General features: G+C 41.3%; 4 protein-coding genes and 2 non-coding genes across 12 annotated transcripts; 1 reads left to right on the forward strand and 5 right to left on the reverse strand.

Moving 5' to 3' along the window:
* Nucleotides 1-3226: 3226 nt before the first annotated feature.
* LOC116431990 (odorant receptor 4-like) lies at nucleotides 3227-5403 on the reverse strand. Its single transcript, XM_076366150.1, has 7 exons — nucleotides 5185-5403; nucleotides 4803-5092; nucleotides 4303-4640; nucleotides 4033-4233; nucleotides 3866-3970; nucleotides 3600-3758; nucleotides 3227-3518 (listed from the first exon to the last, which is right to left on the reverse strand). Exons 1-7 carry the CDS (start codon nucleotides 5256-5258, stop codon nucleotides 3456-3458), a joined length of 1230 nt encoding a protein of 409 aa, XP_076222265.1. The 5' UTR covers nucleotides 5259-5403; the 3' UTR covers nucleotides 3227-3455.
* A 660-nt stretch (nucleotides 5404-6063) lies between these two features.
* On the reverse strand, nucleotides 6064-6189 carry TRNAL-CAA (transfer RNA leucine (anticodon CAA)). The gene is made up of 2 exons: nucleotides 6152-6189; nucleotides 6064-6109 (listed from the first exon to the last, which is right to left on the reverse strand). It is a non-coding gene; the product is annotated as a tRNA-Leu (tRNA).
* A 298-nt stretch (nucleotides 6190-6487) lies between these two features.
* TRNAV-CAC (transfer RNA valine (anticodon CAC)) lies at nucleotides 6488-6560 on the reverse strand. Its single transcript has one exon. It is a non-coding gene; the product is annotated as a tRNA-Val (tRNA).
* Nucleotides 6561-6702: 142 nt separating this feature from the next.
* Nucleotides 6703-10961, reverse strand: cos (kinesin-like protein costa). Of its 3 annotated transcripts, none has more exons than XM_031990592.2 (2): nucleotides 10105-10961; nucleotides 6703-9990 (listed from the first exon to the last, which is right to left on the reverse strand). In XM_031990592.2, exon 2 carries the CDS (start codon nucleotides 9872-9874, stop codon nucleotides 6863-6865), a length of 3012 nt encoding a protein of 1003 aa, XP_031846452.1. In that variant the 5' UTR covers nucleotides 9875-9990; nucleotides 10105-10961; the 3' UTR covers nucleotides 6703-6862. The 3 variants fall into 3 exon arrangements, with proteins under 3 accessions (XP_031846452.1, XP_031846461.1, XP_076222493.1); XM_031990601.2 differs by having other exon boundaries at nucleotides 6703-10014; XM_076366378.1 differs by having other exon boundaries at nucleotides 6703-9603; nucleotides 9746-10961.
* A 19-nt stretch (nucleotides 10962-10980) lies between these two features.
* Nucleotides 10981-15240, forward strand: LOC116433028 (lipopolysaccharide-induced tumor necrosis factor-alpha factor homolog). Of its 3 annotated transcripts, none has more exons than XM_031990668.2 (4): nucleotides 10981-11236; nucleotides 12744-12910; nucleotides 13038-13311; nucleotides 13776-15240. In XM_031990668.2, the coding sequence occupies exons 2-4, from the start codon at nucleotides 12748-12750 to the stop codon at nucleotides 13876-13878; spliced, it is 540 nt and encodes a 179-aa protein (XP_031846528.1). In that variant the 5' UTR covers nucleotides 10981-11236; nucleotides 12744-12747; the 3' UTR covers nucleotides 13879-15240. The 3 variants fall into 3 exon arrangements, with proteins under 3 accessions (XP_031846528.1, XP_076222494.1, XP_031846538.1); XM_076366379.1 differs by lacking the exon at nucleotides 10981-11236 and adding an exon at nucleotides 11326-11406; XM_031990678.2 differs by lacking the exon at nucleotides 10981-11236 and adding an exon at nucleotides 12164-12348.
* A 98-nt stretch (nucleotides 15241-15338) lies between these two features.
* nAChRalpha2 (nicotinic acetylcholine receptor alpha2) lies at nucleotides 15339-19852 on the reverse strand. 3 transcript variants are annotated; one of them, XM_031990625.2, is made up of 9 exons: nucleotides 19514-19852; nucleotides 18837-19436; nucleotides 17950-18700; nucleotides 17815-17859; nucleotides 17625-17734; nucleotides 17361-17541; nucleotides 16585-17278; nucleotides 16296-16504; nucleotides 15339-16155 (listed from the first exon to the last, which is right to left on the reverse strand). In XM_031990625.2, the coding sequence occupies exons 3-9, from the start codon at nucleotides 18133-18135 to the stop codon at nucleotides 15949-15951; spliced, it is 1632 nt and encodes a 543-aa protein (XP_031846485.1). In that variant the 5' UTR covers nucleotides 18136-18700; nucleotides 18837-19436; nucleotides 19514-19852; the 3' UTR covers nucleotides 15339-15948. The 3 variants fall into 3 exon arrangements, with proteins under 3 accessions (XP_031846485.1, XP_031846514.1, XP_031846503.1); XM_031990654.2 differs by having other exon boundaries at nucleotides 17950-18178; nucleotides 18607-18700; nucleotides 18837-19852; XM_031990643.2 differs by having other exon boundaries at nucleotides 17950-18178; nucleotides 18338-18700; nucleotides 18837-19852.
* Nucleotides 19853-26253: the final 6401 nt, after the last annotated feature.

Genomic DNA, 26253 nt, shown 5'->3' on the forward strand with positions numbered 1-26253 from the left:
GGAACGTCGTTTCACATTCCGTTTCGCGCGTCGGGCATACCGCCTAGGGAACGAATTCTGCGAAACCGTCGAGAATTGCGATACCGTTCACAGTAACGCGACGGACGGGAACGCGAAATTTATACGTCGCCGCACCGAAAGATCGTAGCTTTATTTGCGTTTTATCGACGGCCTGGCTCGATAACCGCGAGCAATTCTTTTTTACGAGGTGCAATAGATTCGGAGACCGAGAACGTTTCGCAATTGTAAAGCGCCACGAAACGGTGATCAAAGCGTAACGAGCGTTTAACCGTATGAGGCCGGTGTTTCAACGTTGCTTCGATCATCGCGCGATGAAAGGCGGAAAGGGTGATAATGCCCGTCGGTGCGAAACGAAAGGCGAGATTCAGGTAGCTCGTTAATTGACATTCTCAGCGAGGATTGATCAACGAAACATTTTAAGAAGCGAACCGTTGCAGCGATGTCGAAGACCGCATAAACTGCATCGTGTGCGTGAGCAACCACTACAATTTTCCAGGCCCCGATGAAGAATCCAATAAACTACCAACGGCGATAAATTTTTAATGAACACGATCTACATGATTTCCTTTGGCGCCGCGGGTCGGTACAACGTAATCAATATTTACGGCAATCTCCGATGATTAAGTGACGATTATTTATACTCTGAAACAAACCAAGTGGCGGTTAACTGTCGTTGTATTTTAAGTGTCGGAAACTGCTAACTCTTAGCTGAGAACGTTTTATCGATTTATCGACTTCTACCTGTTCCGAACATTGGAACAAGTAAAAAACGATCGTGAGAATACAGAAGGGGAAAGAAAAGATCGGACACCTGTTTTAGGACTAACTTAATTAGGCTCCTCGAATGATAAGAAACTCCAAAGTTTATCGAGCACTGATACGGTCAGTGAATAATATCGGAAAAGATCTTCCAAGCGATAATGCCTGCGCAAATCAATGCAGCGAGCAGTAAGCTTTCGAAATAAGTATGTGTGGTTTCTTGTTATTTGAAAAACTCGTACGTTCACCGAAAGAGTCGGTCTACCTTTACCAATATTTTACGCAATGAGCGCTACTTTTAGGACATTCCCGGGTAGATCGCATCGGCAGATTGGGACCGGTATCAGCCGCACGATCAAATATTCTGTTTTAACTCGCTTCGCCAGTGTTATGCTCGGGTACTTGCTGAAAATATTTGATCTGACCACCCGGAAGATAATGAAAAGGTAATCGCATGGTGTTCTTCTGCTCGTTGAAAGTTCTTCCGGCGTAACAGTGATAATCGCGGCTCCGGATTCCTTCAAGAAGGAACATCCGAACCCTTGTAGTCACACGGCTTTCGTACGTAACACTTTGGAATTTTAATAAACGCGAATCCTTCGATTAAATCTCTACCTCTAATATTGCGGAACGCTTCTCACGTGTATCGCGTGCGTGATTAAACTCCTTCGGTAAACATCGGTTCTTGATCTTTGCTCTATTTTCGGATACTCCGCCTCCCAAAAGGAAGCAGCGTTTAAAAAGAATTTTTTAATTAATAATCTTACAAAATTACCTGTATAAAGTTTAATATCCTTGTCGCTTATTTTTATGATTCATCGCACGCACATCGTTGGCATAATTTATCACTGTCTGTTTTGTCGACCGAATTACAGGTAACCAATATCGTCACACTTCTCCTCCAACGTACCCGCATAAATTTATTAAGTTTCACCGAAAAATTTCGAAAATATGACAGCGACCTGCAGGGATCTTGTTGCTCATAAATTTCATTACGTTCAGGCTATACGTCATTTTTGTTCACTCTTTTAAACCTGCTCACGAAAGACTGGAACGCTAGCTCTACCGCACCACCGCCGTACATCCTTTTCGAAGCTGTTCCACAGCGTTGCTTACAGCATACGATGAATTTAATTTAAAACAATCTGTCATATTAATCAGCTTTTAATGTAATAAATCTACCGGTTAAGGAAACATAAACTTGCCATCGCGTTATTCCTGTATACAAACTCTTACATTACCTTTACACGGTAGTAACGTCTTACAGTGTCTTTCATTTTAGAGAGAATGAACTGCAAAAGATACACAGATATATCGGCAACAATGAGACACGCGAGGATTCATGAGGAAACGTGTGACACCGACGGCAGAAATAGTGCTCTAGAGAGATCTACAGTTATCTAAGATGCGCTAAAGCGACCATCTGCTTCGGAAGCATGGCTCGTCGTAATGATGTCGTTTTCGTACCCTCGCTCCTTTTCTGCATTAAATCAACTTGTAAACTTTTCACGCAAGAACACAAATGATATAGACGAACGAATCATACAGCACTGCTGTAAAACGTTCGAATTCATTGAAGCGTCACAGTTCCATGAAGCTGGAGTCTTTGAAGCTGAATTTTGAAGATTAGGAAGCTCGATCTGAGTCTTAAGAGTCTTCAACGTTCGAGTCTTTATGCTTGAAAAACCGAGCCAGCAGTTACTAAGATTCAAGCATTAAGAACTTCAGCTTTTAGAGCTTAAGGTTTGAGCTTTGAGTGCTTTCAAGGCCCGAAGATCAGGATTCATTTTTGTAACACTACCGTGGACCAAAAAGTGATCACTATTGACCATTACTGACAACAGAGTATTAAACGACTGAATAGATTAATAATGTTAATTAATCGAAATTCTTGGAATATCCCAAAGTATCCAAAGATATTGGGAATAGAGTAAAAGCTTTTTGTACTTCAAACTGTTTTGAATTGGAAATATGCTGGTGAAAAAGTAATAAAAGGCAGATCAATAAAAATATAATTATGGTTATTTAAATTTCACTCATGTTCGCAAAGATTATTTGAGCGGCACGAGGCTGAGCTTCGATCTTCTCGGTGCTTACTCGATACACGGCGACATTTATGTTTAATCGTAAATTAGCGGTGTAACGATTGCATACAAATGCTCGGAACAGCCAATGTTACAGTTAATTAACTAATTCAGTCGGATAAGAAGTTCCCGATTCTACGAGATATGTTCCTTATGGACACTTTGAATCCACTTTGATTATTTTATCTAATAAAGTGAAAATTGTAGGTATCACAGTTACTATTTGATGCGTATTACCGAGTACGAATAGAACGAATCGATAAATATTTAATAGATAAGGCGAAAGTTCTTCCGACCATAATTTTCGAGGATGCTAACCCGACGTTAGCTGAAATTACCGTAAGCGCGATTACGGAACAGGTTCCCGACAGCACTAACATTTTAAATCCTCTTTTCTGCAATTGCCTGCGTAACTATTATATATTACCCTTTAGGTTCTCCGTTCGCCTGTCGTATTAAAGACATCTAGAGCATATACGGTATTTCGAAAATGAACGTAAGCTAATGTTTAAAGACTAAAAGTTCATTCATACCTGCTACAACAGTAAATATATGCAAGGCGTACAAAAAAAAGGAATAGGACGTTGTAGATTAAGAATCCGTTGTCTGCATGGTGTTTAGTAACGCGAACGCCGAATAAGAAGTCCGAATGATCTGAAAAATATTTACAAGTGAGGCACGATTAAACTGTTTAATAATGTATGGTGAAATAAAAGGAGTCGTTACGCATAGTACCGCCATAAATGTTTGCAAAGACAGCACATAGAATGGACCAGCTTTCAGATATATAGAGTGTCTTACAAACATCGTCGATGATGTGAACACTTGTACGATATCACGAAAATTCTCTTGATGCCAATTCGAGAGCCATTGACTTCTGTCTAGCACGGAGCACTGAGCAATGATTCATGCGTTAAGATTCACCGTTTTCAGGAAAAACGATCGCCAATTTATTACAGCATGCAGCATAATTAATCTATGCTATTCTGATTAACCCTCACCGAATAGGTCAGTTCATTTCCCACCCAACAGATGTAGAAGAGCTGAGATATGGCGGCGCTCAGATATACCCCGAACTTTATAATGTCCGAGTTCTGCCCTCCGACCTGTTCCAAATGATGCAAATCGATCACGATCTGGCCAGCGTACTCAACCAATCATGCCTTACCACGACAGCCTGGAAACCAGTCAAGCAAATAATCGAGGTGCTCGAGCACATCTGAAAGAGTACACTCAAGCTATAGATTTTATTGTAATCACTGGCCATAGACATCAATCGCTGATGGAATCGGAGGCAGGTCTTGTAACGACTCAAGAAAGTATAGCTCGGTTCTCTTTCGATGCTCCGTTCTTTGTAAACTCTGTTAGTCTATAATGATGAATAAATATATTGATATTTTTCGATAAGTTTACACTTCAGTACACACTCTTTCCTTACATCGTTCACTGCTTGTCTCCCACAATTCTCAAAATTTACGTTCAAAACATCAAATTGCATAGTGATTAAATTACTGATTAGCAGCGTAATACTTTCGACGGAAAGTATCGCTAGTACACCGCCAGAAACGGCAACAACTTCTATGGTAAGAGCAATCGCGTGCCAAGGTGGTATCGTTGTGTTGAAGGGATACTTTGCTCTGATAGGTAAACCATCCTCCATCGGCGAAAAAAGTAATAGAGCTATTACTAAGCCAGACCCTAATAAGTTAAATCCATACACTATCGTTCTGTTGAATAGGTAATGCCTTTTGACGATATCTCTAACGTGATCGACATCTAAAAATAAAGACTTGTAGATAACATTGATTAACCAACTAGATTCTGGAATATTAATTTCCATGTTATTCGGGATATTTAGAATTGCGTTATATGAAATGTTTGCGAGTTCGTTGCGTGCAAAGTGATACACATCCAAGATTAGTGTTACATATAACTTACTGGAAAACTCGACGAGATCATCGGCGCACTTTAATACTTCTATTATTAATCGCTTTATGAACTCGCGGTTAAACTGATAAATCATCGCTTTGAAAATTACAACCGCCATTCCAGCACAAATACAACCACTGTCAGTAGCAGCTGACATATTGTCTATATTCGAGCAGACATATGCGAAGAGCGTAATCGCGAATACGTACAAAATCGCAAATATCGATATTTTCCAAATAAAATATCCGCATTGTAGAATCGATGCAGTTTTTGGGTGTATACACCAAAGTCCACAATACCTGTACTGACAGAAGAAGCACTTCATTCTTAGCTTATTCTTCCGTTAATAGAATCGAGTTAACAGTGAATGGTTTATTAACACAACTCTTACGTTAAACAAGTAATTTCCAAATTCAGTAAATTTCGGAATAACTGTAGCCACGAATGTGTTGGCTTTGGAGCCATTCGTAACGTGTCTCTCTGCAGGTTGCAGGACAAATAAAGTGCCCTATGCTATAAAGAGCCACGCTGTCGTGTAGGTGTAACTCATTGGATAGCTTATGACTTGGTACAATACTGCCCCGTTATCAGGGGTTATTTCCTTTCAATCTTCTACGGTGCCTTTCGAGAAAATTGCGAATAAACGATTGTGACTACATAGCTGTTTTCCGAAATTATAGACTTCGCCGTGTTGCACGTGTTGGATCCCTTAAACACTTCCGCGAATGTCGATAAGAGTGACAGTAATTGCATAGCGATAGACAGACGAAACCATATTTTATTGTGTTTATGCAAGGAAAAGATACGATGTAAAGAAACAAGTACCGAGACAACTCTATTGAGTGCTGTGTGTGAAACTTTTGCAGCTGCAGCGACGAATAAATGGTTCAACGACGTCAAAAGAAATTTTAGGGTTTCAGTGCTTCATTACGAACAGTGTGGATCTTTGATACCAAGAATATCGCGCGTGCGTGAGTGAACCTCGATCTTCAATGTTGGAACCTTTTTCCTTTCTAAATGTTTTTACTATTTATACTAAAACCATATTTTTTCATATTAATTTTCACTATTTATACTAAAAACATTAATAAAAAAACAGTATTTACTACATTTCATATTAGAAAAAAGAATATTGAAAGGCAGGAATCGAACACGAGACGGTGGTTGGGTGTGCACACGAGAAGCTGTAGAACTTTTAAGAAGAATTAATGTGTAAAAAATGTGATTTGTAATAGTTGTTTTATTTGTAAATGGCAAAATAAAAAAAAATTGTCAGAAGTGGGATTCGAACCCACGCCCTCAGATGAGGACCAGAATGCCCAGAAACTCAGCAACGAACTGAGAAGGTATACCATAGCCTTGAGTCTGGCGCCTTAGACCGCTCGGCCATCCTGACAGTTGAAGCACAGTTTCCGAAATATATATCATATTGTATACAATATACACATTAAGTGAATTATTTTGTTCTGTAGCACAATTCAACTTTCTGATGAAATATTATAATATATCCTGTAGAATTATCACTTTTATTATATAATACACTTTCATATAAAATGTATTTAGAACTATTGTAATTATCGAATGATTAAAAATAAAAATAAGAAAAATTGATAAAGTTTAAATAAGTTAAGCATGATCATGCCAATATTTTTAATAATAAAATAAATATATTATTAAAAGGAGAAAAATAAATTTGTTTCCGCCCGGGATCGAACCGGGGACCTTGTGCGTGTGAAGCACACGTGATAACCACTACACTACGGAAACAACTTGACAGTGTACCTCGAAAAATTTGTTACTACGGTGCAGAAACTAGAAATCTTTCAAATTTTATTTTACAGTACCATATTTTACGAGTGAGTTACTTTACTTAATCCTATTACGGAAGAAAGTACACATATTTAATCATACAGAAAATGTTTATTCATGTTTTTTATTATTCAAAAGTGTACAGAATTATTAACATACTATTACAACAAATTAAATTGCAACTCTTAACATAATTTTGAGTTCTACAAGATTAAGAGCAATAATAAAAAATAATAAATATGAAAGGAATACAGGAGGACTTATTTTCGTCTTTTATCACGGCCAGTAGTTTTCTGAATAATCAATTTATTTCGTTCTTTAGTTACTTTGGTTGTTGGTCTTTGAACTGCATTGGCTGGTGGTGGTATCCTAACTGGATATGGATAATTTTCATTTTCTTCTATATGTCTAGCAAGTTCAGTATCCGTGTCTAACGTTTCAGGTCCAGAACTGCTTGTTTCTTCTCCAATATGTCTATACATAGCAAGCAATTTCTGCTCATATTTCCTTTGCATTAAAACGATTCTTCTTTCAGCTTCTAATTTTGTCTGTTTTAATGCATTAGTAAGAGTTTGTATTTCCCATTTTTGAGTTTCTATGTGACTTTCTAATTCGGCAACTTGTACTTCAAGATTCTTCGAGCTTTCTTTTAAATCAATTACTTTTAAGAAATACTTATAAAATAATGTTTTCATTTCCCCCTCCGATAACTTCGCTAGTCTCTCCATCAACATTCTCTCTCCTTTCTCTCGTTGTGCTTGATTTTCGTCGAAACCTTTTCTACCGCATATCATTTCATTCTTATGTTCAATCATAGCATCGATAGCTTCGATAGTTTCCCCACACTCTAATAATTTTCGTTCTTCTACAGTCGACAAGGCTTTCTCTTTCTGAAATTTCTCATCAAGATCACATTTTTCATCAACCAAACAATCCCTGGTTCGTCTTAAGTTTTGGATTTCGTTACGTAGAGCTTCCTTCTCATCTATATCTGCGGTCCTTTCCAAATCTATAGATTTTTCTTTTAAAACAGTATCAAGATGTGTTATTCTTGCACTGACATCTAATAAATTTTTTTTCTTATCGGGATAATTACTTTTCAATTTATCATTAATTTTTGCATCCTCACTGTCTGATTGTATCTCTTTTAATTTAGAAGCAGTCAAATTGTACTTTTCTTCTAATTCGTGAATTTTTTTCTGATCTTCTGCGAGTTCTTCTTCTAACTGTTGTTTCCGTTCTACTTCTGTTATCAACTGCCTTTTCAAATTGATCATTTCCTCTGTAGAAGCATTCAGCGACTGCCAAATTTTCGTGCTGTTCTTAAATGATTCAAGTGCTGTCTGATGTATCATCGCTATGTCCCTTAATCGATTTTTATAATAAACAGTTCTATTTCTATACAATTCGATCTTCTTTTTTAGGAGAGGTTTCTTGAAAAAGAAGTCATAATCAGGTCTTGATTTTACTTCGGATATTTTTGATTCGGTTTGAGAACATCTTTTTTCTAATTCAGTTCGTTTATGTTGGAATTTTGCTGTGGCCTTAGCAAGTGTATTTTCATTCTTTGCTAAATCCTCCATCATGAAAAGTCTAATCTTGGCAGTTGATTTAAGCTCTTTCATATGTTTTTGAGCCTCATCCAAACTTAATTGAATCTTTTTCATCTGAGTTTGCTTTGCATCATTATTTGACATCAAAATTTTCAGTTCTTTTATGGGTTCTGGTAATTTCTTTGTTTCAAGAACATCGATTAACAAGTCTGTAGAATTATTTTTACTTTTGGAGGGATTCTGTTCCATAATTGGTTCAGGAGTACAGTCATGTACAATCTCACTACCAGGAAATTCTAGTATTTTATTATTCATCATTTGGTTTTGATTAGATTTCAAATTATTATTAAAAGCTAATATTTCATTACACATTTCAGATCCTGGAAGAATTGAGTTTCTTCTAGAATTTCTACGTCTAACTGCGACAGGCTTTACTATAGACTCAGACGTATCGTCATGACTTCCTGCTTTAATAATATCATATGTTTCTATTTTAATAATATCATCTGTCTGTATTTTAAACTGTTTCATATATTCATTTAATTTTTCTTGAAAAACTGAATTATCTAAACGTGTAACATAGTCATCTTCATCTTCTTCTTCATCATCAATATCATCATTTTCTTCTTGTTCTTCTTCATCTTCCCTTAATTCATCTTCATCTGTGTCCTCTTCTTCTACTTCTACTCCTTCGCCTTTATCATCCGATACTTTACTTTCCAAACATGCAGAACATGTCAAGCAATTACTTGCAGAACTGTGTTCCTCTACTTTAACAAGTTTAAGACCTGAATTCTTTTCAATTTTAATTCGTCTCAATGATTTTTGATTAGGGGACTCCGAACCTGTATCATAATAATCTGGATCTATTTTTTCTTCATCATTATCATCTTCTTCTTCGTCATTTTTTTCATCTCCTTCTTCTTCATCTCCATCAGTTTCATCCTCTTCTACATTAACATACTTACCCAAACCTATGGCTTTTTCAACTTTACTTGATTTTTCTACATTTTGACTATTATAATTATTACATCCTTCTTGCTCAAAATGTTTTACTGCTGTTTTCTGCTCTTTATCAGGAGAGCTTTGTCGTAATGTTTCCCTATTTCTTTCACCAGTTCTTTGCACAGTTTGCATAGTCTGTCTTGTAGTCTCCTCGTACCACTGATTATTATTAGAGAAAATATAATATTCATATTCTTCTTTCAAAGAAAACCAATCTGCAATATCTTCTTGCAAATGTAGAGGTAACATATTTCGATTGAGTCTTGTAAAAATATCTTCAGCCTCTTGAACTAATTTAGGGAAATGTTCTAAAAGCATTTTAAAATTCCATATCTGCATTGAATAAATAGGTTCCTCTAATCTACCAGAAATGTCTACAGAACCTATTTCTTCCTCATTTGCAGCCTTTTCTTCTGTTGTCAATAACATTTCTTTCAATCCATCTATAAAATACTGAAAGTCATAATCATCCATGCGTACAGGACATTGTGATTTACTATAAAACCACATTTTGATTTGAACTTGAATTATATATAAGTTACTACATTCATTTAGTTTCTGGAGAATCATTTCTGCACTACATACTAGATCATAATATTTATACAAGAAACATATGATCTTCCAATTCTCTATGCCATTATTATGTTCCCTTAATGCGCTTGAAGTCAATGCGTTATACGCATGATTTAAATTATGTATGTTTTCTTCTTCCATGGTTTATTATTAGTTACAATCAATGTATATGTAATGAATCATACATTTGAAATTTACAGATTTTTACTATACTTTAATATAGTAAATATAATTCACTTTCCTCTATACAAAGTGACCTGTAAAGTCAAGATTCAATGTTCCTACATATAATAAATGCAATAAATACAATTACTTTTCAATGGTGGCTGCCAAATTTAAATGTTAGTAAGTTACTAAACATTCATGCTTACAAGAATCACTCTTGATACATTTAGATTTGTTTGTGCTCTTCAATCTTGTTGAGAATACCTTGCACATAACCAATTTCTATACTATATATCTGCCCTTTTGTCCAGGAACAGAACATTTCTTAACGAACAACAAGGTCATATCTCATATCAATAAACTTACGATACACTACAAAATATTGACTATTTTGATAATACTTTGTTCATTAAATACGTTGGTGCTTTTTAAAAGATTGTCTTGATTGTCATACAATGTACATTCACTACATTTGATTCTTACTACATGTGTATACAAACACAGCCAAGGGAAACGCTAGCTAAATTGAGACTCCATCCTATTGGTGAACTAACACGTGTCGTCATTGCATTCTACCAATCGAGATTTGCAGTTACCTTGAATCTGCCTTAGGTGTTGGTAAGGATACACAGATGCAAGCCATTCGCATGTGCAGAGTTTGTTTACATCAGGTACATTCGAACATATTTATAAATATAAAATACATATGAAATATATTATGCAGTTACCTTGGATAAATAATAACAGACGTTTCGATTTTCAACTTCTAATCTTCATTCTTTATTTGCTAACACTTTTTTCATGAGTAAGTACGTTTCAAGTATTTAGAAATCGCGCAGAATCATTAAAAAAATCGAATAACTGATTCTTCATACTGTCCGCTTGTACAAACAATATCTGTATCGTTATTTATGCACTTTCTATTCATTGATTTAAAAAGCTAACATATTTCCCGAGAAATTATTTTAAACAATGTGACTTCGAAGCAACAGTAATCTAGTTGGTTCCTTAAGCTTGGCGCCATTTTTGCTAGTCTCCTTTCTGGAACAGTTTAAGCGTTGCGATTGGTCGTCCGCAGAGGTTGCAACAGAGTCTTGTCAGTTGCTTTACCTCTGGCAACACGATCGTTTTAGGAGTGCTTGTGTTTCTTATCTTTTCTACTTAAAATACATACCAGCAGAATTCTAATGCAACACTGTAAGATATTCGATGACCACGGAACAGATTATGCAAAATAATGTTCTTGCGGAAAGTATAATTGTGTAGTCTTACTTGTGAAACTATAACCTCTATTTCGCTAAACACGTTTACATTTGGACTTCTAACATCGTAATTCACGTAAGTGTTTTAATGCAGTACAAATTAGCGTTTTTGCTTTCCATTTTATATATTGTAAAGAACAATACAGGATTTCAACGTGTCTACAGCTTAATTGAAATTGTCTTGTCAAAAATGCGAGAGGAGCGGTTACATTGACGCGTGAAACGTTTACGTCATGTTTGTCATTGGTAAGCGTTAAAGAAAAAAAAAAAAAAAACGTTCGGGTTCTGTATTTTTTATACATCACGTAGTTAGATGCTTACATAATCAAACGTACATACATTTTCCGAGAAGAACTGTAGAGTTACGGAAATGTGTATGCATGTTCCCTGAGTATTGTAATGGGAATATTTATTAATAAATGTTTTATAAGATCGATTATCGGTGCACTGTTACGCCGTTAACTTTTTCACCATTGCAACTCGGCGTTTCAGTTTTGCATATTTATCCTGAATATCTTAATTTTATAAACGAACGATAACTGATGGTCGATGATATGATTTTACACGATCATCTGAACGACCTTGCAGTCATTTCATCGAATATATCCATTGCACTATTAATTTGCAAGCATTTGCAACATTTTACTTCTTTCAATTAAAATTTTAATAATTTTGGCAAATCTGGCGAGATTACGTCACTATGCATTTTTCGGTTCACCAATAACGGAAATGCGTGCATAGTCCGGGCATAGTCAACTTGATGACTCAATGTTTTGAACGCGAAGGTTCACGTTCCGATTTTTATCTCACGAACGTGCTATCGAAGGAATCATGGAACTGTTGAAAATGAAAGGCCATCGTAGGAGAAAAGCAGATGAGATTATTTTGACTTCCTAGATGCGGGTGTGCAAAGGCTCACGCGTCTTCATACATGCATGCGTTATATATTGCGTTATTTCGGTTACTCAACACATCCGTTCAACTTTCTATTCGTTCGCGAGCACTTTCGCGCTCGTCTGTCCTCTTCACGGTGTGGCGCGGCGCGGCACGTTACATCGCGTTCAAACACCTTCTTTCGCGGTCTTCTATACGACCCAATTGCGCTACATATCAAGGCCAAACTGAAATAATGTGCGATAATGATCGAACCGACTAAAAGATGCAATGGAACAAGCTCTTCGATCTTTAGTAAGCAATAACTGAATTGCCAATTAACCTTTAGACTAGTGAGTCGTATTTTCTTTAACACGTTGAATGTCACCGGTGACCCCCAACCAAATCGAATTATTCACTTGGTTCACTTAATTAAACCATGATTATTTGAAAACATTTCTATATTATAAGTAATGTCAGCTAATGTGGTGCCATTCAGCTAGATGAACCTGCAATAATAACAATGCAATTCAATCGAATGATTTAATGTTATATTTTTTCCATTTCGAGTATTTTGTACTATGAAATTGTGCGGTATTCAACGTGTTCATTCGATTTAACGTTTATACTCTCATGTTTGGGCGAAAATATTTAAGACAGTTCAATTGCACGAAACGATTTAATTGATTAATTTATTGATATCTTTTCAGAAAAATGGAGAAGAACATGGGTTTTGCGGTCGGTGGTACAGAACCGTCGGCACCGCCAACAGCACCGCCTTCGTATGAAGAAGCTGTTGGAAATATAACTAGTAATCCGGCACCGCCAACCAACCTTCCATATCCAGTAGGAGAACCTTCTATGCCAAGACCGTTTTGTACGTATTATAATGCTGGGTTGATAGTACTGTTCTATCCATCTAATCCAGCAGCACTACGTTCTCGCGAATAAACGATTCATCGCTGCCACGACAAGTTTAACTATAGCATAGGGAATGATTTCAGATAATCAACCATCGAGTCAACCGGCGCCGTCATATCCGACGAATTATCCAGGGCCAGGCGAGCCGTCGATTCAAAGGCAGATGCCGTATAACCCGAGTCCAAATTTCGTACCACCGACGGAAATTCGAATTATTCATCAGCCAATTGCGTACCAGCTGAGCCCAAATCCTATAAAAATGACCTGCCCTACCTGCCATTCAAGCATCAAAACAACCACAATATCGGATCATCAACCAACCGCTCATATTTGTTGCATCGTACTCTGCTTACTCGGGTGAGTAACTAAAGATACTTTTCTACATTTTCCAACAATCAGCAACTCCGTTCCTTTGGCTTTTATTTTCTAATCTGTTGCTCTTCCTGCTTTTTCTGACCCCGTGATTCATGGACCTGATACGCTTCTATCAGTCGCACCGTATACACGTCCTTATCGCCGAGTCATTTAGTGTTTCTACTTTCACCTCCTTCTACATCTATGGGTTACAGAATTATTTCGAAACTTCGCATTAGGCCAGCTCTGTAGTTTTCCTTGTTTTCCTCTTGAATGTTTCATATGTTATTGACTTTCGTCCAATTCATATAGTAGCATGCGTATGTCGTACAGTTCTTCAGTTATCATCGTATCCGAATGTAATCTGTTTTCCACTTATCCAGCATGGCTATACATAACGTTAGGTTTTATAAGGTGCCGGATCGTAGGTGAAGGGAAATTTCTCTGATCGAATCTTTCAATTTCAGATGTTGCCTTTGCTCGTGTCTGCCATACTGCATGAGCAGTTTTATGAGCGTCCATCACTTTTGTCCGAATTGTAAAAATTATATCGGTACGTGGAAGGGTTGAATCGAGTTATATCTAATCGAACACGCACATTATTTGTATAACCGATTAAGATCTTTTGATGATCGATCATTTCTCCGAATCCTTGTTAGCAACAAATAGAGTTACTGATGAGATGTTCACCTTATTTAATCGTTACGAATTTTCCAAGCGCAATCGATGTACGTGCGGCCGACAAAGTGTCTTAAGAATATCGGCAGTTATGGGATTGTCATAGTTTGTGTCAAAAATACTATTATATGACGCTTATTTCCTGCGAGAAGACACGGATGCAAACTGTTATGAGTGATAGTTGTCGACGATTATACATTTCATGTTTGATTCAAGTTAGACGGACGGATGGGTGTTGGTGTGCGTGTGTGTACGTGTGTTTTACAAATAGAATTAGGTACTGTTAGAAAGATATTTTCGAGCGCTGGGTCCGAGAACAGATTCCTTCCCACTTGCATTTGACGCATTCCACTACTTTTTGGATGTTTTTCTTTTTGAGAACGGTGCGCGTATTGTATAGGTATTTTTAAGTTCGAAATAATCGATTATTCTTAGAACGTTAAAATGATGTTCGGGCTAAAATCTGAAAGAATGAACAAACGCGTTTGTTCGGACTACGCAAAAGTAGCGACATGTAATAGTGTTCTATGGAACGTGTTCGCAGTCAAGTGTTATTGGTTAGAGAAGTCTTAACTTGCCATTCCGAATTTACGTGAGATCTCTCTTTTGGTAATCTTCGACGATCAGTTGATTTTATACTAAGTTTAAAATGTCGAGAGACTGTACGTTCTTATTTCTCGTTAGTTTTTAGAGCTCCTTCCTTTCGATTTACCCCTTTTTCATTATTATTTTACTCGCCTTTCCTTGCTTCTTCCGATGTATCTACTTCTAGAAGGGAGCAAAAAGAAATACGAAATAGGGCATGTCGGTTAAAATATGCCTTACTTCCAGCAGTTCGCGGCTGATTCAAACATTTGTAAGATTATACTCTTTATTAGTTTCTCCATGCTTCCGTGATTTTCGATAATCTCACATAGATTCAAATTGCCGCATAGACTCGGAAAAAGGAATGTGATAGTTGTATGACAGCTGCAGGAAGATTCGAGTATTTGACCAGCGTCGTTTGATCGTTTATTTTATCGATTCGGTTAAAATCTAATTAATTTGATCTGATTTTTGTCTCGAGCGATAATTATACTTCAAGCTACTTATGTGAACTGAAAAAAGAGGGGGACAGAGAGAGAGAGAGAGAGAAAATTGAAAACGGTTTTTATGGCTGCGTTTGAAATGTATTCCGCAGAATGTGCATTTAATGTATAATATTTTTCATGTATGTGTTTGGAATAATAAAATATACGTTTGTTTTAAACGGTGCGAAGCCGAAAGATGAAATTCATACGATCCGCAAGCGGTCGAGTGTGCGTAAAACCATTACGTTATATATAAACACGAACAGAAACGTATTACATTGTAACAGTTTTATTTGTATTTTATTTTTATAAGTGTACAAGATGTCGAACAGATTCGAGTATATACATACTTGTATCGTAAATGAAAAACGATGATTTATATTTTAATACTTGTAAAAGTTCCATACATACGCTACGTAACGATATTCTCGAGCGTAGTTCGAGAAGTTATTAGACTCGAGCAGAAGACGAGTTGCGCTATACGCGGCTAGACTTTGATTCATACTTAGTTATATTCCGTTCGGAATCAGTTTCTATGTAACTGATGTTTACAAAAATCCCTACAAATAGTTGATATTGCAATCTTTCTATTAACTGTACGATAACGAATTTACTGTGATTCAAGAGCACTTGTTCAACGTGCGCGCATATTATAGTGATTAGTATTCGTATAAATGAAATATTCCTCAACACAATATGCTATCGAGGATCGTGTGAGGAACATGTGAAAAAGGGACGAAGAGAAACCACTTTCAGGAGCTGCAGGAACTATCTTTCGTCCTACAGAGACTAACGTGAAGTCTATGAAGAGAAATGCAGCGGCAATAAGGAAATAAGATGTGGATTCGATACGCGGACATTCGCGTTTTCCAATGGCACCGCGCAGTCGATTCTACGCGAGTGTTTCCAACAAATCGCCACGCGGAAGAAATTGTTGTTGGGCCACGGACGAGTACTCCATATCGATTGGTTTGGTGTCGTCGTACAGCGCTGGAGCTTCGCAGAGGATGGTAAACGTGCCGACGAACGAAGCTATCGTGAAGATCCAAAGGAATAGTCGATCGAGAACCATCGCGACAAAACCCCAGTCTTGATCCTCCTATAGTGACGAAGAATCACGATAATTTCAAACAAGGAACATCCGTTTTCTTTACTTTAATCATAACAAATTATTATACGCACGAATACCTAGATGACAATGGAAAAAATGAATTGTTCAATTCGACGCAAGTTGCTTACCGCGTTAAATTCGTCTTGCCGTTGTATGTGATGCTGAATGAACATCACGTTGTGTAAAGCCTTCTCGAGCTCGAACGGATATTTCTTCTTCGGTGTCACGTCGCTCAGTGATTCGTCTAAACCGGACATCACTGTAGGAAGTCCATTATATCCACCTATGCCTCCCAAGAATCTATTATGCGCGGTCGTCGTGTGCAAACCGTTGCATCCTAAACCAAAAATAGAAATAGTTTCTTGATTAATTCACTCGGCGATGCTAATCAACATTATTTCTATCGTGAACGCGTACCACCTATTCGTTGATGTCGAGCGGAGTCTGGAGAGGACACTATCGAGGACGATTGCATGGCGGCCGCAACGGCTGCAGTGAACTTACTCTTCGTCCCCGATCTACCTCTCCCGTGTATCTTGTGCGCGGCGAGATCGTTCAGCAGATCATCCGGCACTCGCATCAGTAATAATTTTGGTAATCTTCTGATGAAAATTTTTCGAACCCACGGTGCCATTTTGTGGGTGCTGGGCTTGCGGTAGTGAACGTTCAATATGATGATCGTTATCACTACCGATAGGCCCACTAGAATCATCGTGAAAAGCAGGTATTTGCCCAGTAGTGGTAGAGCTAACGATGTAGATGGTATGATCTCGGATATCAGGAGGAAAAACATGGTCTGCGACAGCAGGATGTTAATGCAAAGGGCGATCTTCTCTCCCGAGTCAGCGGGTAGGTAGAAAGCCAGCACCGACAAGTAGGAGATGCTCACGCACGGCACGATCAGGTTCACAGTGTAGAACAGTGTTTTCCGTCGTAACGTGATGTTGAAGAAAATGTCAGGGTAAGGTTCATGACAGCAGGGATAGTATTTCTCGTGCCGTTCCGCTGGGACACCTAATATGTCCCATTCAACACTGGGGTAATATTCCCGGAGGTCGATGCCAACCTCGACTTTGTTCCCCTTGTTCTGATTAATATGCTTAAGATCGATCTAAGGAGGATGCACGGGGATTATGAGAAATGGCGGCAACTCTAGTTAGCTTCTCGGCTGAAAATTCGAATGTTCAATGTACCTGGAATCCATCGTACGTCCACGAACCGAATTTCATGAAGCAAGTTTGTTGATCGAACGGGAAATACCGAACGTCTATTTCGCAAGACGATTTGAAAATCGCTGGTGGTGTCCACAGCACTTTTCCGGTGTAATGTAAAATGGCCTTCGTCATTGTGGTGACTCCGTACTCCCCGTCGGCACTGAAAATTCATTTCATTTATTATGTTTAACAGTCAGCAGCAGGGCAGCTTTGTTTCTCAAGTCAGACTTCGATCGTTCCTACTTGTTGTAAAGAACAATGTCGGGAAGCCATATGTGCTCGCTGGGGACGTAGAGTTCAGTGACACCTCCGTATTCCGCAGGATCCCATTGAAACTTGTGATCTTGCCATTCCTAAGGCAAATTAGTTAAATCGAACGCGTGTTTCTCATTTGCAACTGACAGCCGGCAGTAATTTACTCAAGTCTACTTACGTGTTCCAGCCAAACGTTCGTCGTGAGGATCTGATCTTTCAAGTTCTGAAACCGTTGAACTTGACTTTCGTTAATTTCGTAATGAAATCGTTAGATGAATGATTTGATTTATGTGTTAACATGCGAGCTACATACGAGATCTATAAGCTGGGAAAGACGTAGTCCGAGTTTAACGACTACGGTGTCTGTGTTGTTGGGGACGGGCCGAATTAGTCGATTGTAATTGGACAGCAAGTCGTCGTACAGTCTCTTCGCGTCGGGGTTGCCATAGCATATCCTCGCCAAGAGGATCAAAATGAACGTTCGCAATAGCATCTTCATGAAACGTGCGCGTCTAGATCTTCAGGTGTATTCGGCCAGGTTCCTGTTCGTTGCGTAAGTTCAAAGGACATTGTAATCGATCGAAATGTTCAGAGTATCAAGTGCATTGAATAATGGGGAAGGTGTAGCGTGCCGGCTTTCAGCGTGACACCGATAGGTTAATCAAGCCCTGCGAGTTGTCGCTACTCCCGAAATGACAAACCTGTTGCGCGTGTCAATCTTAGATTGAAACGAGTCACGGTTCAATTTTCTCATTATCGATGTTGCACGAGGCATCCTCGTCGAGTTTTCGATCGTCGATAAACATGACTTTCTACAAACAATTTTCATTCACGACACGATTCGACGAAAGCAGTTTAACGTATCGTGTCTTTGTGCTTCTCGTAGTTGTTTCAGGAGTTTTCTTGAGGATGAAAGCTGAAGCGTTCCGACGTGATCGTTTGCGTTTCTCGGCGTTACGCGAGAACGTACCGGCTGCGAACGTAGCGCTCCGTGTTATTCCATGCTCGGCTGTAGAAGACAAGTTGTCGACAGTAGTCGATGAAAGTGTCTCGCTTTACTTTACCTGAAAATTTCAAATGTTAATTTCTTTACGGGACGGAGGATGCTCGAGCAGACGTTCGTTCGTTTGAACCCGCTCGATCGATTCACTAAGATCGATGATCCGTCGTAGGTAACGACAAAAATTCAAAGTTACCTACTTGAGATTCGATTCTCTTGAGGTTCCCCCGAAGCACGACGCTTCCCAGCAGATTCGATCCTGCGTCCTCCCGAGAGTATCATATTCTAACGCGGTCCTTTCGAATCTTCATCTCCGCGGTACGCAGGCCGATCGGGTACGTAGCGAGCAATCGATGCGTTGTCTCGCATTACTGGCGCTCCTCCGTTTCGTTTCGTTCGCGGGATGCCGGAAAAACCGTGAACAGAAATGACATTGTGTACAGCCAATGGACCACTGGATGATGTTACGTGTATCTCAGATTTACCGGGATCAATATACCATTGCGCATGCACTGGACTGGCCGAGCGTGGCTGCGCACTACGAGCGTCCGATCATGGCGCAGGCCCTGTTCGTTGCACTCGACAGTAGAAAAAGACGGTTTTGCACGGGCTCTCCGCCTCCTCGCGGCTCCTACGCCCTTTTGAACGGGCTCTTCTTCGACCCGGTCCCGGCTCAAATATTTCTACCCCCTCGTCGAGTGTTTCCAACTGCCGTGCGCTGGGTCAAACGGCGAATAATCCTGATGAAACGTCGAAGCGATCGATTTTATGCACGAATCGATTCACTCGATTCGACCTCCCTGCGAACCGATACGATTTAAAATCCATTTCTGTTCAACGATAATTCTATCCGAGATATTTAAGGAATATTGCGGACACTTTAATGGCGCATATCCAGCGCTATTCCCGTTCTTTGAAATTGATCGATCCGCGTGCGATTTATAACAAGCTGGCCAGTTCGACTGGTCATCGAAAGTTACGTCTCGCGATAATTTTCTACCGGAACGCTTCTCTCGGACGGTACGCGTGTTGATAAACGGGATTATTTTTCTGGGTTTCCCCGTTGCGAAGCACTACTGAGCGCGCCAGGGAATAACTTTCGTGCGTCGGAGACTGAGGTAACTGCCCTCTTCTCTCCGTAGAAGTGCACGTGCACGCTAATGCGTTTTATATGTAGTTTGTCATTAAGCACTTCCTTCTTTCTCAGTGTTAACGCGGACACTGAATTACCATGGGTTCGCAAATATTACCTTTCTCCTCGTTTGAAAAGATTCTGAGGTAAATTCCTCGACCATACGGATACATAGGTCGAAGGCAAATGCTATGGCGGACGAGACGGCAACGTCCTGTAGCCGCAGCATCTTTGACAGAGGTGACGGAAACGAGATGTTATGGGTCTGGGCTTGGTACATTAGAGAGCCACTTTATCCTTGCATGTCGGTCGTTTTCTCGCGCTTATATCTCCCGGTAGGTTTATCCGGTTGCGCTCGCGGATCCCGATGATAAACGTGACACTGTTTTTCCGGGTTTCTTCGTCACGAAGCGCCTGCGGGAGGAAGGCCGCAGTGGCACTTTCCAGCGCGGAATAGTAGCTTCTCCCTGGAAGGGGTGTGCGTCCGCGTGTGTGTACGGCCGCGTAGTTGCGCGGCTCGCGTTCCTATCGTGTAAGCTCACAGAGACAAGCGCGCCGAGTTGCACGTGCACTGGCTGCATCTGCTTGTGTCTACGAATATGTTCTGCACCGGGGTGCATTGAAATGCGCTGCGGCTCTCTTCTTTGCGCCCCTCTTCCTCTTTTCCCCATCCCCCCGCTCCGAAACCCTTGCATCGCTATTCGAAGTGGTAACGCCAAGATCCTGGCCCAGTAAACCATGCCGAAATTTATGATTTTACCAGTGTCGCTTAGCTCAGGAAACGTGGACGCAGCGACGGCGGTAATACGTTTCAGTAGACACAGTTGCGAATTCGCTCTGTCGTTCGGCTCTCGTTTGAGATTGAGTTTTCAGGCGAACTCTAAATACATTGAGGTTCATACGTCTGCTGCCGAAGTCTGGTTTACCGAAGTCTGCGCGATCGTGAAGTTTCGTTCGAAATTTTCGGGAATGAAACGGAAACGGATGCATCGGTTACCAAAATGTAAGGGAAAATCGGTGGATCCTCCCTCCATCGTGGAAAGAGGGTAGTTCAAACTAGTTTAGGGGAAAGGGATGGTCAAAGGAAAACTTGTTGGTTTTCGGGACGAAGCGGTAATTAATGTGGCCTCACGTATCGAGCAGTATACTATCTCTAGATCCGTTGACCGTTCTCTCGCTCAGTTGCACGGGAAAACTCTCAGGACCATGAGATAAGCTGAAATTCCATTATAGTTTGTTGTTAGGTTTGCCCGTCTCTGCGCGAACGGTTGACCGCTACGAAACGTTCCCCAGCCGTTCTCTTTTCTCTCTTGTCCTTGCTTTTTTGCCATTGCGTTCTGCCACGTTACTTTCTCTCTTCCTCCTAGCCGTTATCTAAACTCAGATATGGTAGTCAAGGTACGCGTTGGAGTTCTAACGAGCGTTTAGATCCGTAAATTATAGCGATTTCGTTCGGTGACACCCGGTATACACGTGCGAACGTCGCTCAGATGGTGCACCGTCGTCCCGCCTCATGCACGGCTGATCATTCTACACCCAGTAGACCGCGTTAACGTTGCGATAACACTTTTAATTCTCTGCCTCCCCCCCAGAAAGTTAGTTTGAACCAGTTGCCGGCTCCGCTGCTCGAATTGTTAGCCGCGTTGCTCAAGAAACGACGTTTGTTCCTGTAATTTCCACTCGCGTTGCCGTTGCGGACTTTCTCAGGCACCGTCGCAATTTGCGACGTTCCTCTAACAGTGATGGAGCAGTTCCCCGCTATTCTTATTCGGGACGATTTCGAAGAAGTACGAGATACGTACACATACGTGCATTCGCAGCAGCCTGCGAGGGACATTATTTATTTTATTCCCATCCAATAATTTTACAGAAGCTTGCGTCGTGTAATAATTATTTGACAATTCAGGTAAAAGCTCAACTCGATACCGCAATACCAAAAACACGAAGGGTTTCAACGGTTACAGTTTTAAATCTTGCAATCGCGTTCGGAGATAGCGGTCACAAGATGTATCTCATTGAAGAAGAAGCTAATCGAGGTTTAGTGTTGTACGTGTTGTATTCTGCTGCTTCTCACGGTAATGAACTCTACTTTTACCGTTGAATCGAGGAAACTGACGCGGCACGTTGCTCCTTCGTGTAACAGGGAATTCGGAGTAAGGGCCGCACGGACGAGGGCAGATCTGATGGGTTCGTTTATTGAAAAGCATTGTCCCTTTCCACTTTCGAGGGTCTCCGTTGCAACCATCCATCCATGCACGATCCATGAACAAGAGAAATGACTCGCTCGTGAACCGATCTTTCCCGAAACGGGCTGCGCTTCGCGTATTCCCTTCTCGCTCCCTCGGAAGTTAACTTCGTCGGCAGCTGAAGGGTTCTCCTCTCTATCCGCTCCGACTCCCACGAGAGTTGTCTCGGGCCGTCTGTCACACCGACAACATTCGCTCGAGTCCTGATCTTCCAGTAACGTTAAAGCAAGATGTTCGGTCCCACGAGGTCGAGGAGATGGATAAAAGACAAAGGCGGAGACGGGTCGGAAAAAAGAGGGAATTCGAGCTCGAGGAAACATCATTACAGAGGGACGGGGGAATCGGGGAGTCCCGTGTCGTCGCGTCGGGAATAACGTTAAGCAACTACGCGAAACGAGGTAACCGGCCGCTTCTTAAATTCGACAGCGGTGCCGTTTTGCGATGCGCTGAAAGAACGTTCAACGTTGAATATGAATTGAATATAAGATATATATTAATTAGAATAATTTTGAATATTTGGCGTAAAAGAAAAGAAGCAAACGAACCTTACACGTTGAATTTTATTTATTTCATTTGTAAATCATATCGCGTTGCATGGTTGAACTCGTTTAAAGGCTCGCAACAATATACAAGGGAAAGGAATATGCAATTCCATGAAAAAAACGTTGGTAACCTTGAAAATACTTAAAGAATTGCATCGAAAAAAATAATATTGGATCTCTGCAAATATCAGTAACATATCTGTAATTTTCATTTTAAATGAAAGTACCGAAAAAAATATTACGATGGCGGTGTACGTCCTTCGAAACCATTCTAATTCTGCTGTACACATATTTCATTCCTTTAAATCCAACAAAGATATTTAGGTATTCTGCTTTCCGTTATTCTTCCTGTACGTATATATGCGGAATTATTATTTTACTTTCTTTCTCCTCGAAGGCCTCGCTGAGAGTCCAGTCAACATATTCGAGAGAACTTTTCGAAGTCTGTAGCTGAATATCGCAAGAATCTGTGGCATCTATTCAAATGAGTGTTAATATAAATAGAATGTTACGAATAGTTAGCTACAGATTTTGATGTAACATTAGGAGATTGTAAAGTGTCGTAGGACTATGTTAGCGGCGTTCAGTTAAGAATTTCAAATGACGTATGACTACGAACGTGTTAAGATAATATTTAGGTCTAGTACATACGCGATTCACGGAAAATCGTGTTTCCTGCAATTTCCTTGCGGCGGGACTCGCTACGGTGGTCTTCTGAGCGTTGTCTCGCACAATTCGCCTCTAGCTGCGACGTCTTTTCATTAAACACAATGACGGCAAGGATCTGTCGCCATCGGATCCCGAATTAATAGATATTCGACAAACGGGGTGTGTTGAGATGTCAGGGAGTGTACTACTGACTCGCGCGTTGCGAACCGAACGAGAGACCGATACAGCGCATTCGCGCGCTCGTTAGCGGTTACAAATACATCTGGCCCGCGCTGAGAGGCGAACTCGAAAACAGTAGCGGCTCTATCATCCGCTAGTTCTGTACTGGGACCGCAACAGCCGCAATGAGGAATCAATATTCAAAATGAATTTATTCGTGGAAATGGGCTACGGGCGAAACAGCACGTAATATTGTCCGTTGACGTTACGTATCGTATTCTTCGTCACGGTAACATCGTCCTAATTCGTCGTTACGATTACTGACAACATTTGTCCTAGTCAAGGTGTAATTGACTTCACATATCAATTAAATCGGATTCGATTTTGATCGACGGTCGAAGAATACCGTTGATCGTTTACCATTTCGCGTCCATGGCAAACTTGAAATTTCCATTTAGGCGAGTCGTCGCAAATTCACGTGACAAGACGTCGACGTTCGGATCCAGTTCATCTTCCATCGCGTCGAAAACACCTTTGGGAAATAATCCGGTAGTGGGACTGCGCTGAATAATTCTCGGGTAGCTCCATTTTTCGGGAACAACGTTAGGATGATTCCACGGCTGCCGCGAATCGGTTCGCGTTAATTAATCGGCGAATCGATGGCCGGCGTTGCCCCGCAAAATTGAATTTCGCGTCCGGTGTATATGCATAGTAGACTCTCTGGCGGGGACAGATTCTTCGTGTCCGGATCACGGGGATAAAATTAACGACGTAATTAGAGTGGGATCGTACGGATTATGGGCTGACACCTTCAAATACAACGAATCAATTTATGGGTCGCGAACGCAAATGGCATTCGGTCAGCGATCGTCTCACCGGGTCATGAATTATTGATATCGCGATACATGCATCAGTAATATTCATCGTCGAGCTTTCCGCGCGCGAGCTGGGGCGCGGGCGCGAAACGTGAAACGCGAAACGCGAAACGCGAGCGCGGACGCGGGAATGCCTGTCGAATACGCGAACAGTTTCGAATTCCGTTGTACTTTCGCCGGTATACGTATCAGGCCGGAGGCTCGGGCAGGGCGTGTTCGCGTTGTCCAAAGGCAATGCAGAGCGCGGCAACCCTCGAGGCCCGAGGAATTCCGGCGTCTGCGCCTCGAAACAAGAACTTCACGCATACCCGTTTATTTTGGAGAATCCCTGTAGATCGGAGGTAGCGGGGCGCACCCGGAAATACCTTACACATACCCCATCAGGCCAGAGAGCAACGGACTATCGCATATCTGAGGTTATCTCGCGTACCTGGCTGCATTTACGTGCACGCGCTTGTCACATATTTTCCTCGATTTGACCCGTTTCGCTCCAATTAACCGGTACCCGTTGCGATCCACGATTACGCGAATATTTCCCCGGAACTTTGAGGTGTATCGAGAACCGATCACCACGCGCGGTGCACTCGTTGACCGGTGGTATGGATCTGCCCCGTATCCGGTAGAAACCTCTCCAAATATTTCTCCAAATAGTGGTCTCGTTCGATGTTTACCGTTCCTGTTTCGATGCGAGACACGATTATCGGACACGGTTGTCTTCGCATCGACGTGGACTGTCGGGGAGTTCGATTCCTCGAGAACCGATCGGGTTCGAGAAAACGGTAAAAGAACGAAGTCTCCGCAGTCCGACAAGTAGACGCGCGAATCTGCGATCTCCGGAGCTCCAGTTTACACGAAACTCGGTCAATATACGCGTAGCGTGTCTCCCGACGCGTTCTGGACGTTTGCTCAACAAGTTACCACGGGACTCGTCGATACGTATCTTTTTCATTTCGAGCTTTAATACCGCGAACGCTAATAATGTTGCTTCTTAGTTTAACGTACGCTTTACGACTCAAAGCGACGTGTTCCCTTTTCCGCGGAAGACGGACCTCATGGGCTCGACAGCCGTTGATCCGCGCAAGTTGCGGCTGCGTTTCATTATTTTGTTCTCGTGCTCGCAGAGCTCTGCAAATCCATGTTGCTCCAAGGCTGCGGAATCACCGGGGTCACATTTTTTCCATATCTTTTCCCATCCCCCGAGCGTCGAATTATACCGGCTGATGGAGTCGCTGCGTAAATACGCCGACCCTCGACCCGGCGTCCACGTGGGAATTACACGTGAATACTTTTGCAATGATGTCCCCGCGAACGTTTCTCGTATCGGTGCCACGCTCGTTGTATCGAGATTTGTTTCGTTTTGTTCGGGAACGCGGACGGTGTTCAGGGTCGATTACGCGTCCCGTTACCATCATCGATAACGATACCCATTCACGGGTCCCACCCATTAAAGTCTTTGCCCCTCGGCGACGCGGAAAACTCGAAAAATCCTCCCGGCGTTCCGGCGAGCGTAACAATTTTGAGCTCGTCAGCGACGAACGGCGCGAGAAAAGCGGAAAGTACAGCGCGGAAAGGCATGGGGGATGCTGCGAGGCTCGGGGGGATGCCGAGGGAGCAGTGTCCGATACGTCCGCATCGGATAAGGCGTCATTTCTATTGTGCAATTTCAACGGAGAGAGAAACGGGGCGAATGAGAGTGTAACGTAGGGCAGGCGGCTCTCTTTTTTCGCAGCTGTGCCACAGCCACCCTTTGCTTCGCCTCCTTCATCCCCTTGGTTGCTTCTGCACTCCGTTCAGCACCCTCTGACGAGTCGATCTCGTACTGTCTGTGTCAGTATCGACTGGGATACCTCGCGGAGAGGAACGGCAAACGAGGAAGGATAGAGGGTAGGCGAGATGCCGAACACACACAACGGAGAGCACGGTGTGGATCGGGCTAGGGGTGGGCTGGAGGGACAGCGCGCGCACGCACGCGGAACAGGGACCGACAGATAGGG

This window comes from Nomia melanderi, chromosome 3, assembly GCF_051020985.1.
Source record: "Nomia melanderi isolate GNS246 chromosome 3, iyNomMela1, whole genome shotgun sequence".
In the NCBI taxonomy this organism is placed as follows: domain Eukaryota; kingdom Metazoa; phylum Arthropoda; class Insecta; order Hymenoptera; family Halictidae; genus Nomia; species Nomia melanderi.

Coding starts and splice junctions, on each gene's coding strand:
- LOC116431990 (XM_076366150.1), bottom strand. CDS start 5,258: ATGGCTCCAAAGCCAACACATTCGTGGCTACAGTTATTCCGAAATTTA. Junction 5,093..5,184: donor TTGGAAATTACTTGTTTAAC/GTAAGAGTTGTG, acceptor CTGTCAGTACAG/GTATTGTGGACTTTGGTGTA. Junction 4,641..4,802: donor TGATCTCGTCGAGTTTTCCA/GTAAGTTATATG, acceptor CTTTATTTTTAG/ATGTCGATCACGTTAGAGAT.
- LOC116433028 (XM_031990668.2), top strand. CDS start 12,748: ATGGAGAAGAACATGGGTTTTGCGGTCGGTGGTACAGAACCGTCGGCA. Junction 12,911..13,037: donor TTCTATGCCAAGACCGTTTT/GTACGTATTATA, acceptor GAATGATTTCAG/ATAATCAACCATCGAGTCAA. Junction 13,312..13,775: donor ATCGTACTCTGCTTACTCGG/GTGAGTAACTAA, acceptor TTTCAATTTCAG/ATGTTGCCTTTGCTCGTGTC.
- cos (XM_031990592.2), bottom strand. CDS start 9,874: ATGGAAGAAGAAAACATACATAATTTAAATCATGCGTATAACGCATTG.
- nAChRalpha2 (XM_031990625.2), bottom strand. CDS start 18,135: ATGAAGATGCTATTGCGAACGTTCATTTTGATCCTCTTGGCGAGGATA. Junction 17,279..17,360: donor GGACGTACGATGGATTCCAG/GTACATTGAACA, acceptor CATCCTCCTTAG/ATCGATCTTAAGCATATTAA. Junction 16,156..16,295: donor GGCAAGACGAATTTAACGCG/GTAAGCAACTTG, acceptor TCGTCACTATAG/GAGGATCAAGACTGGGGTTT.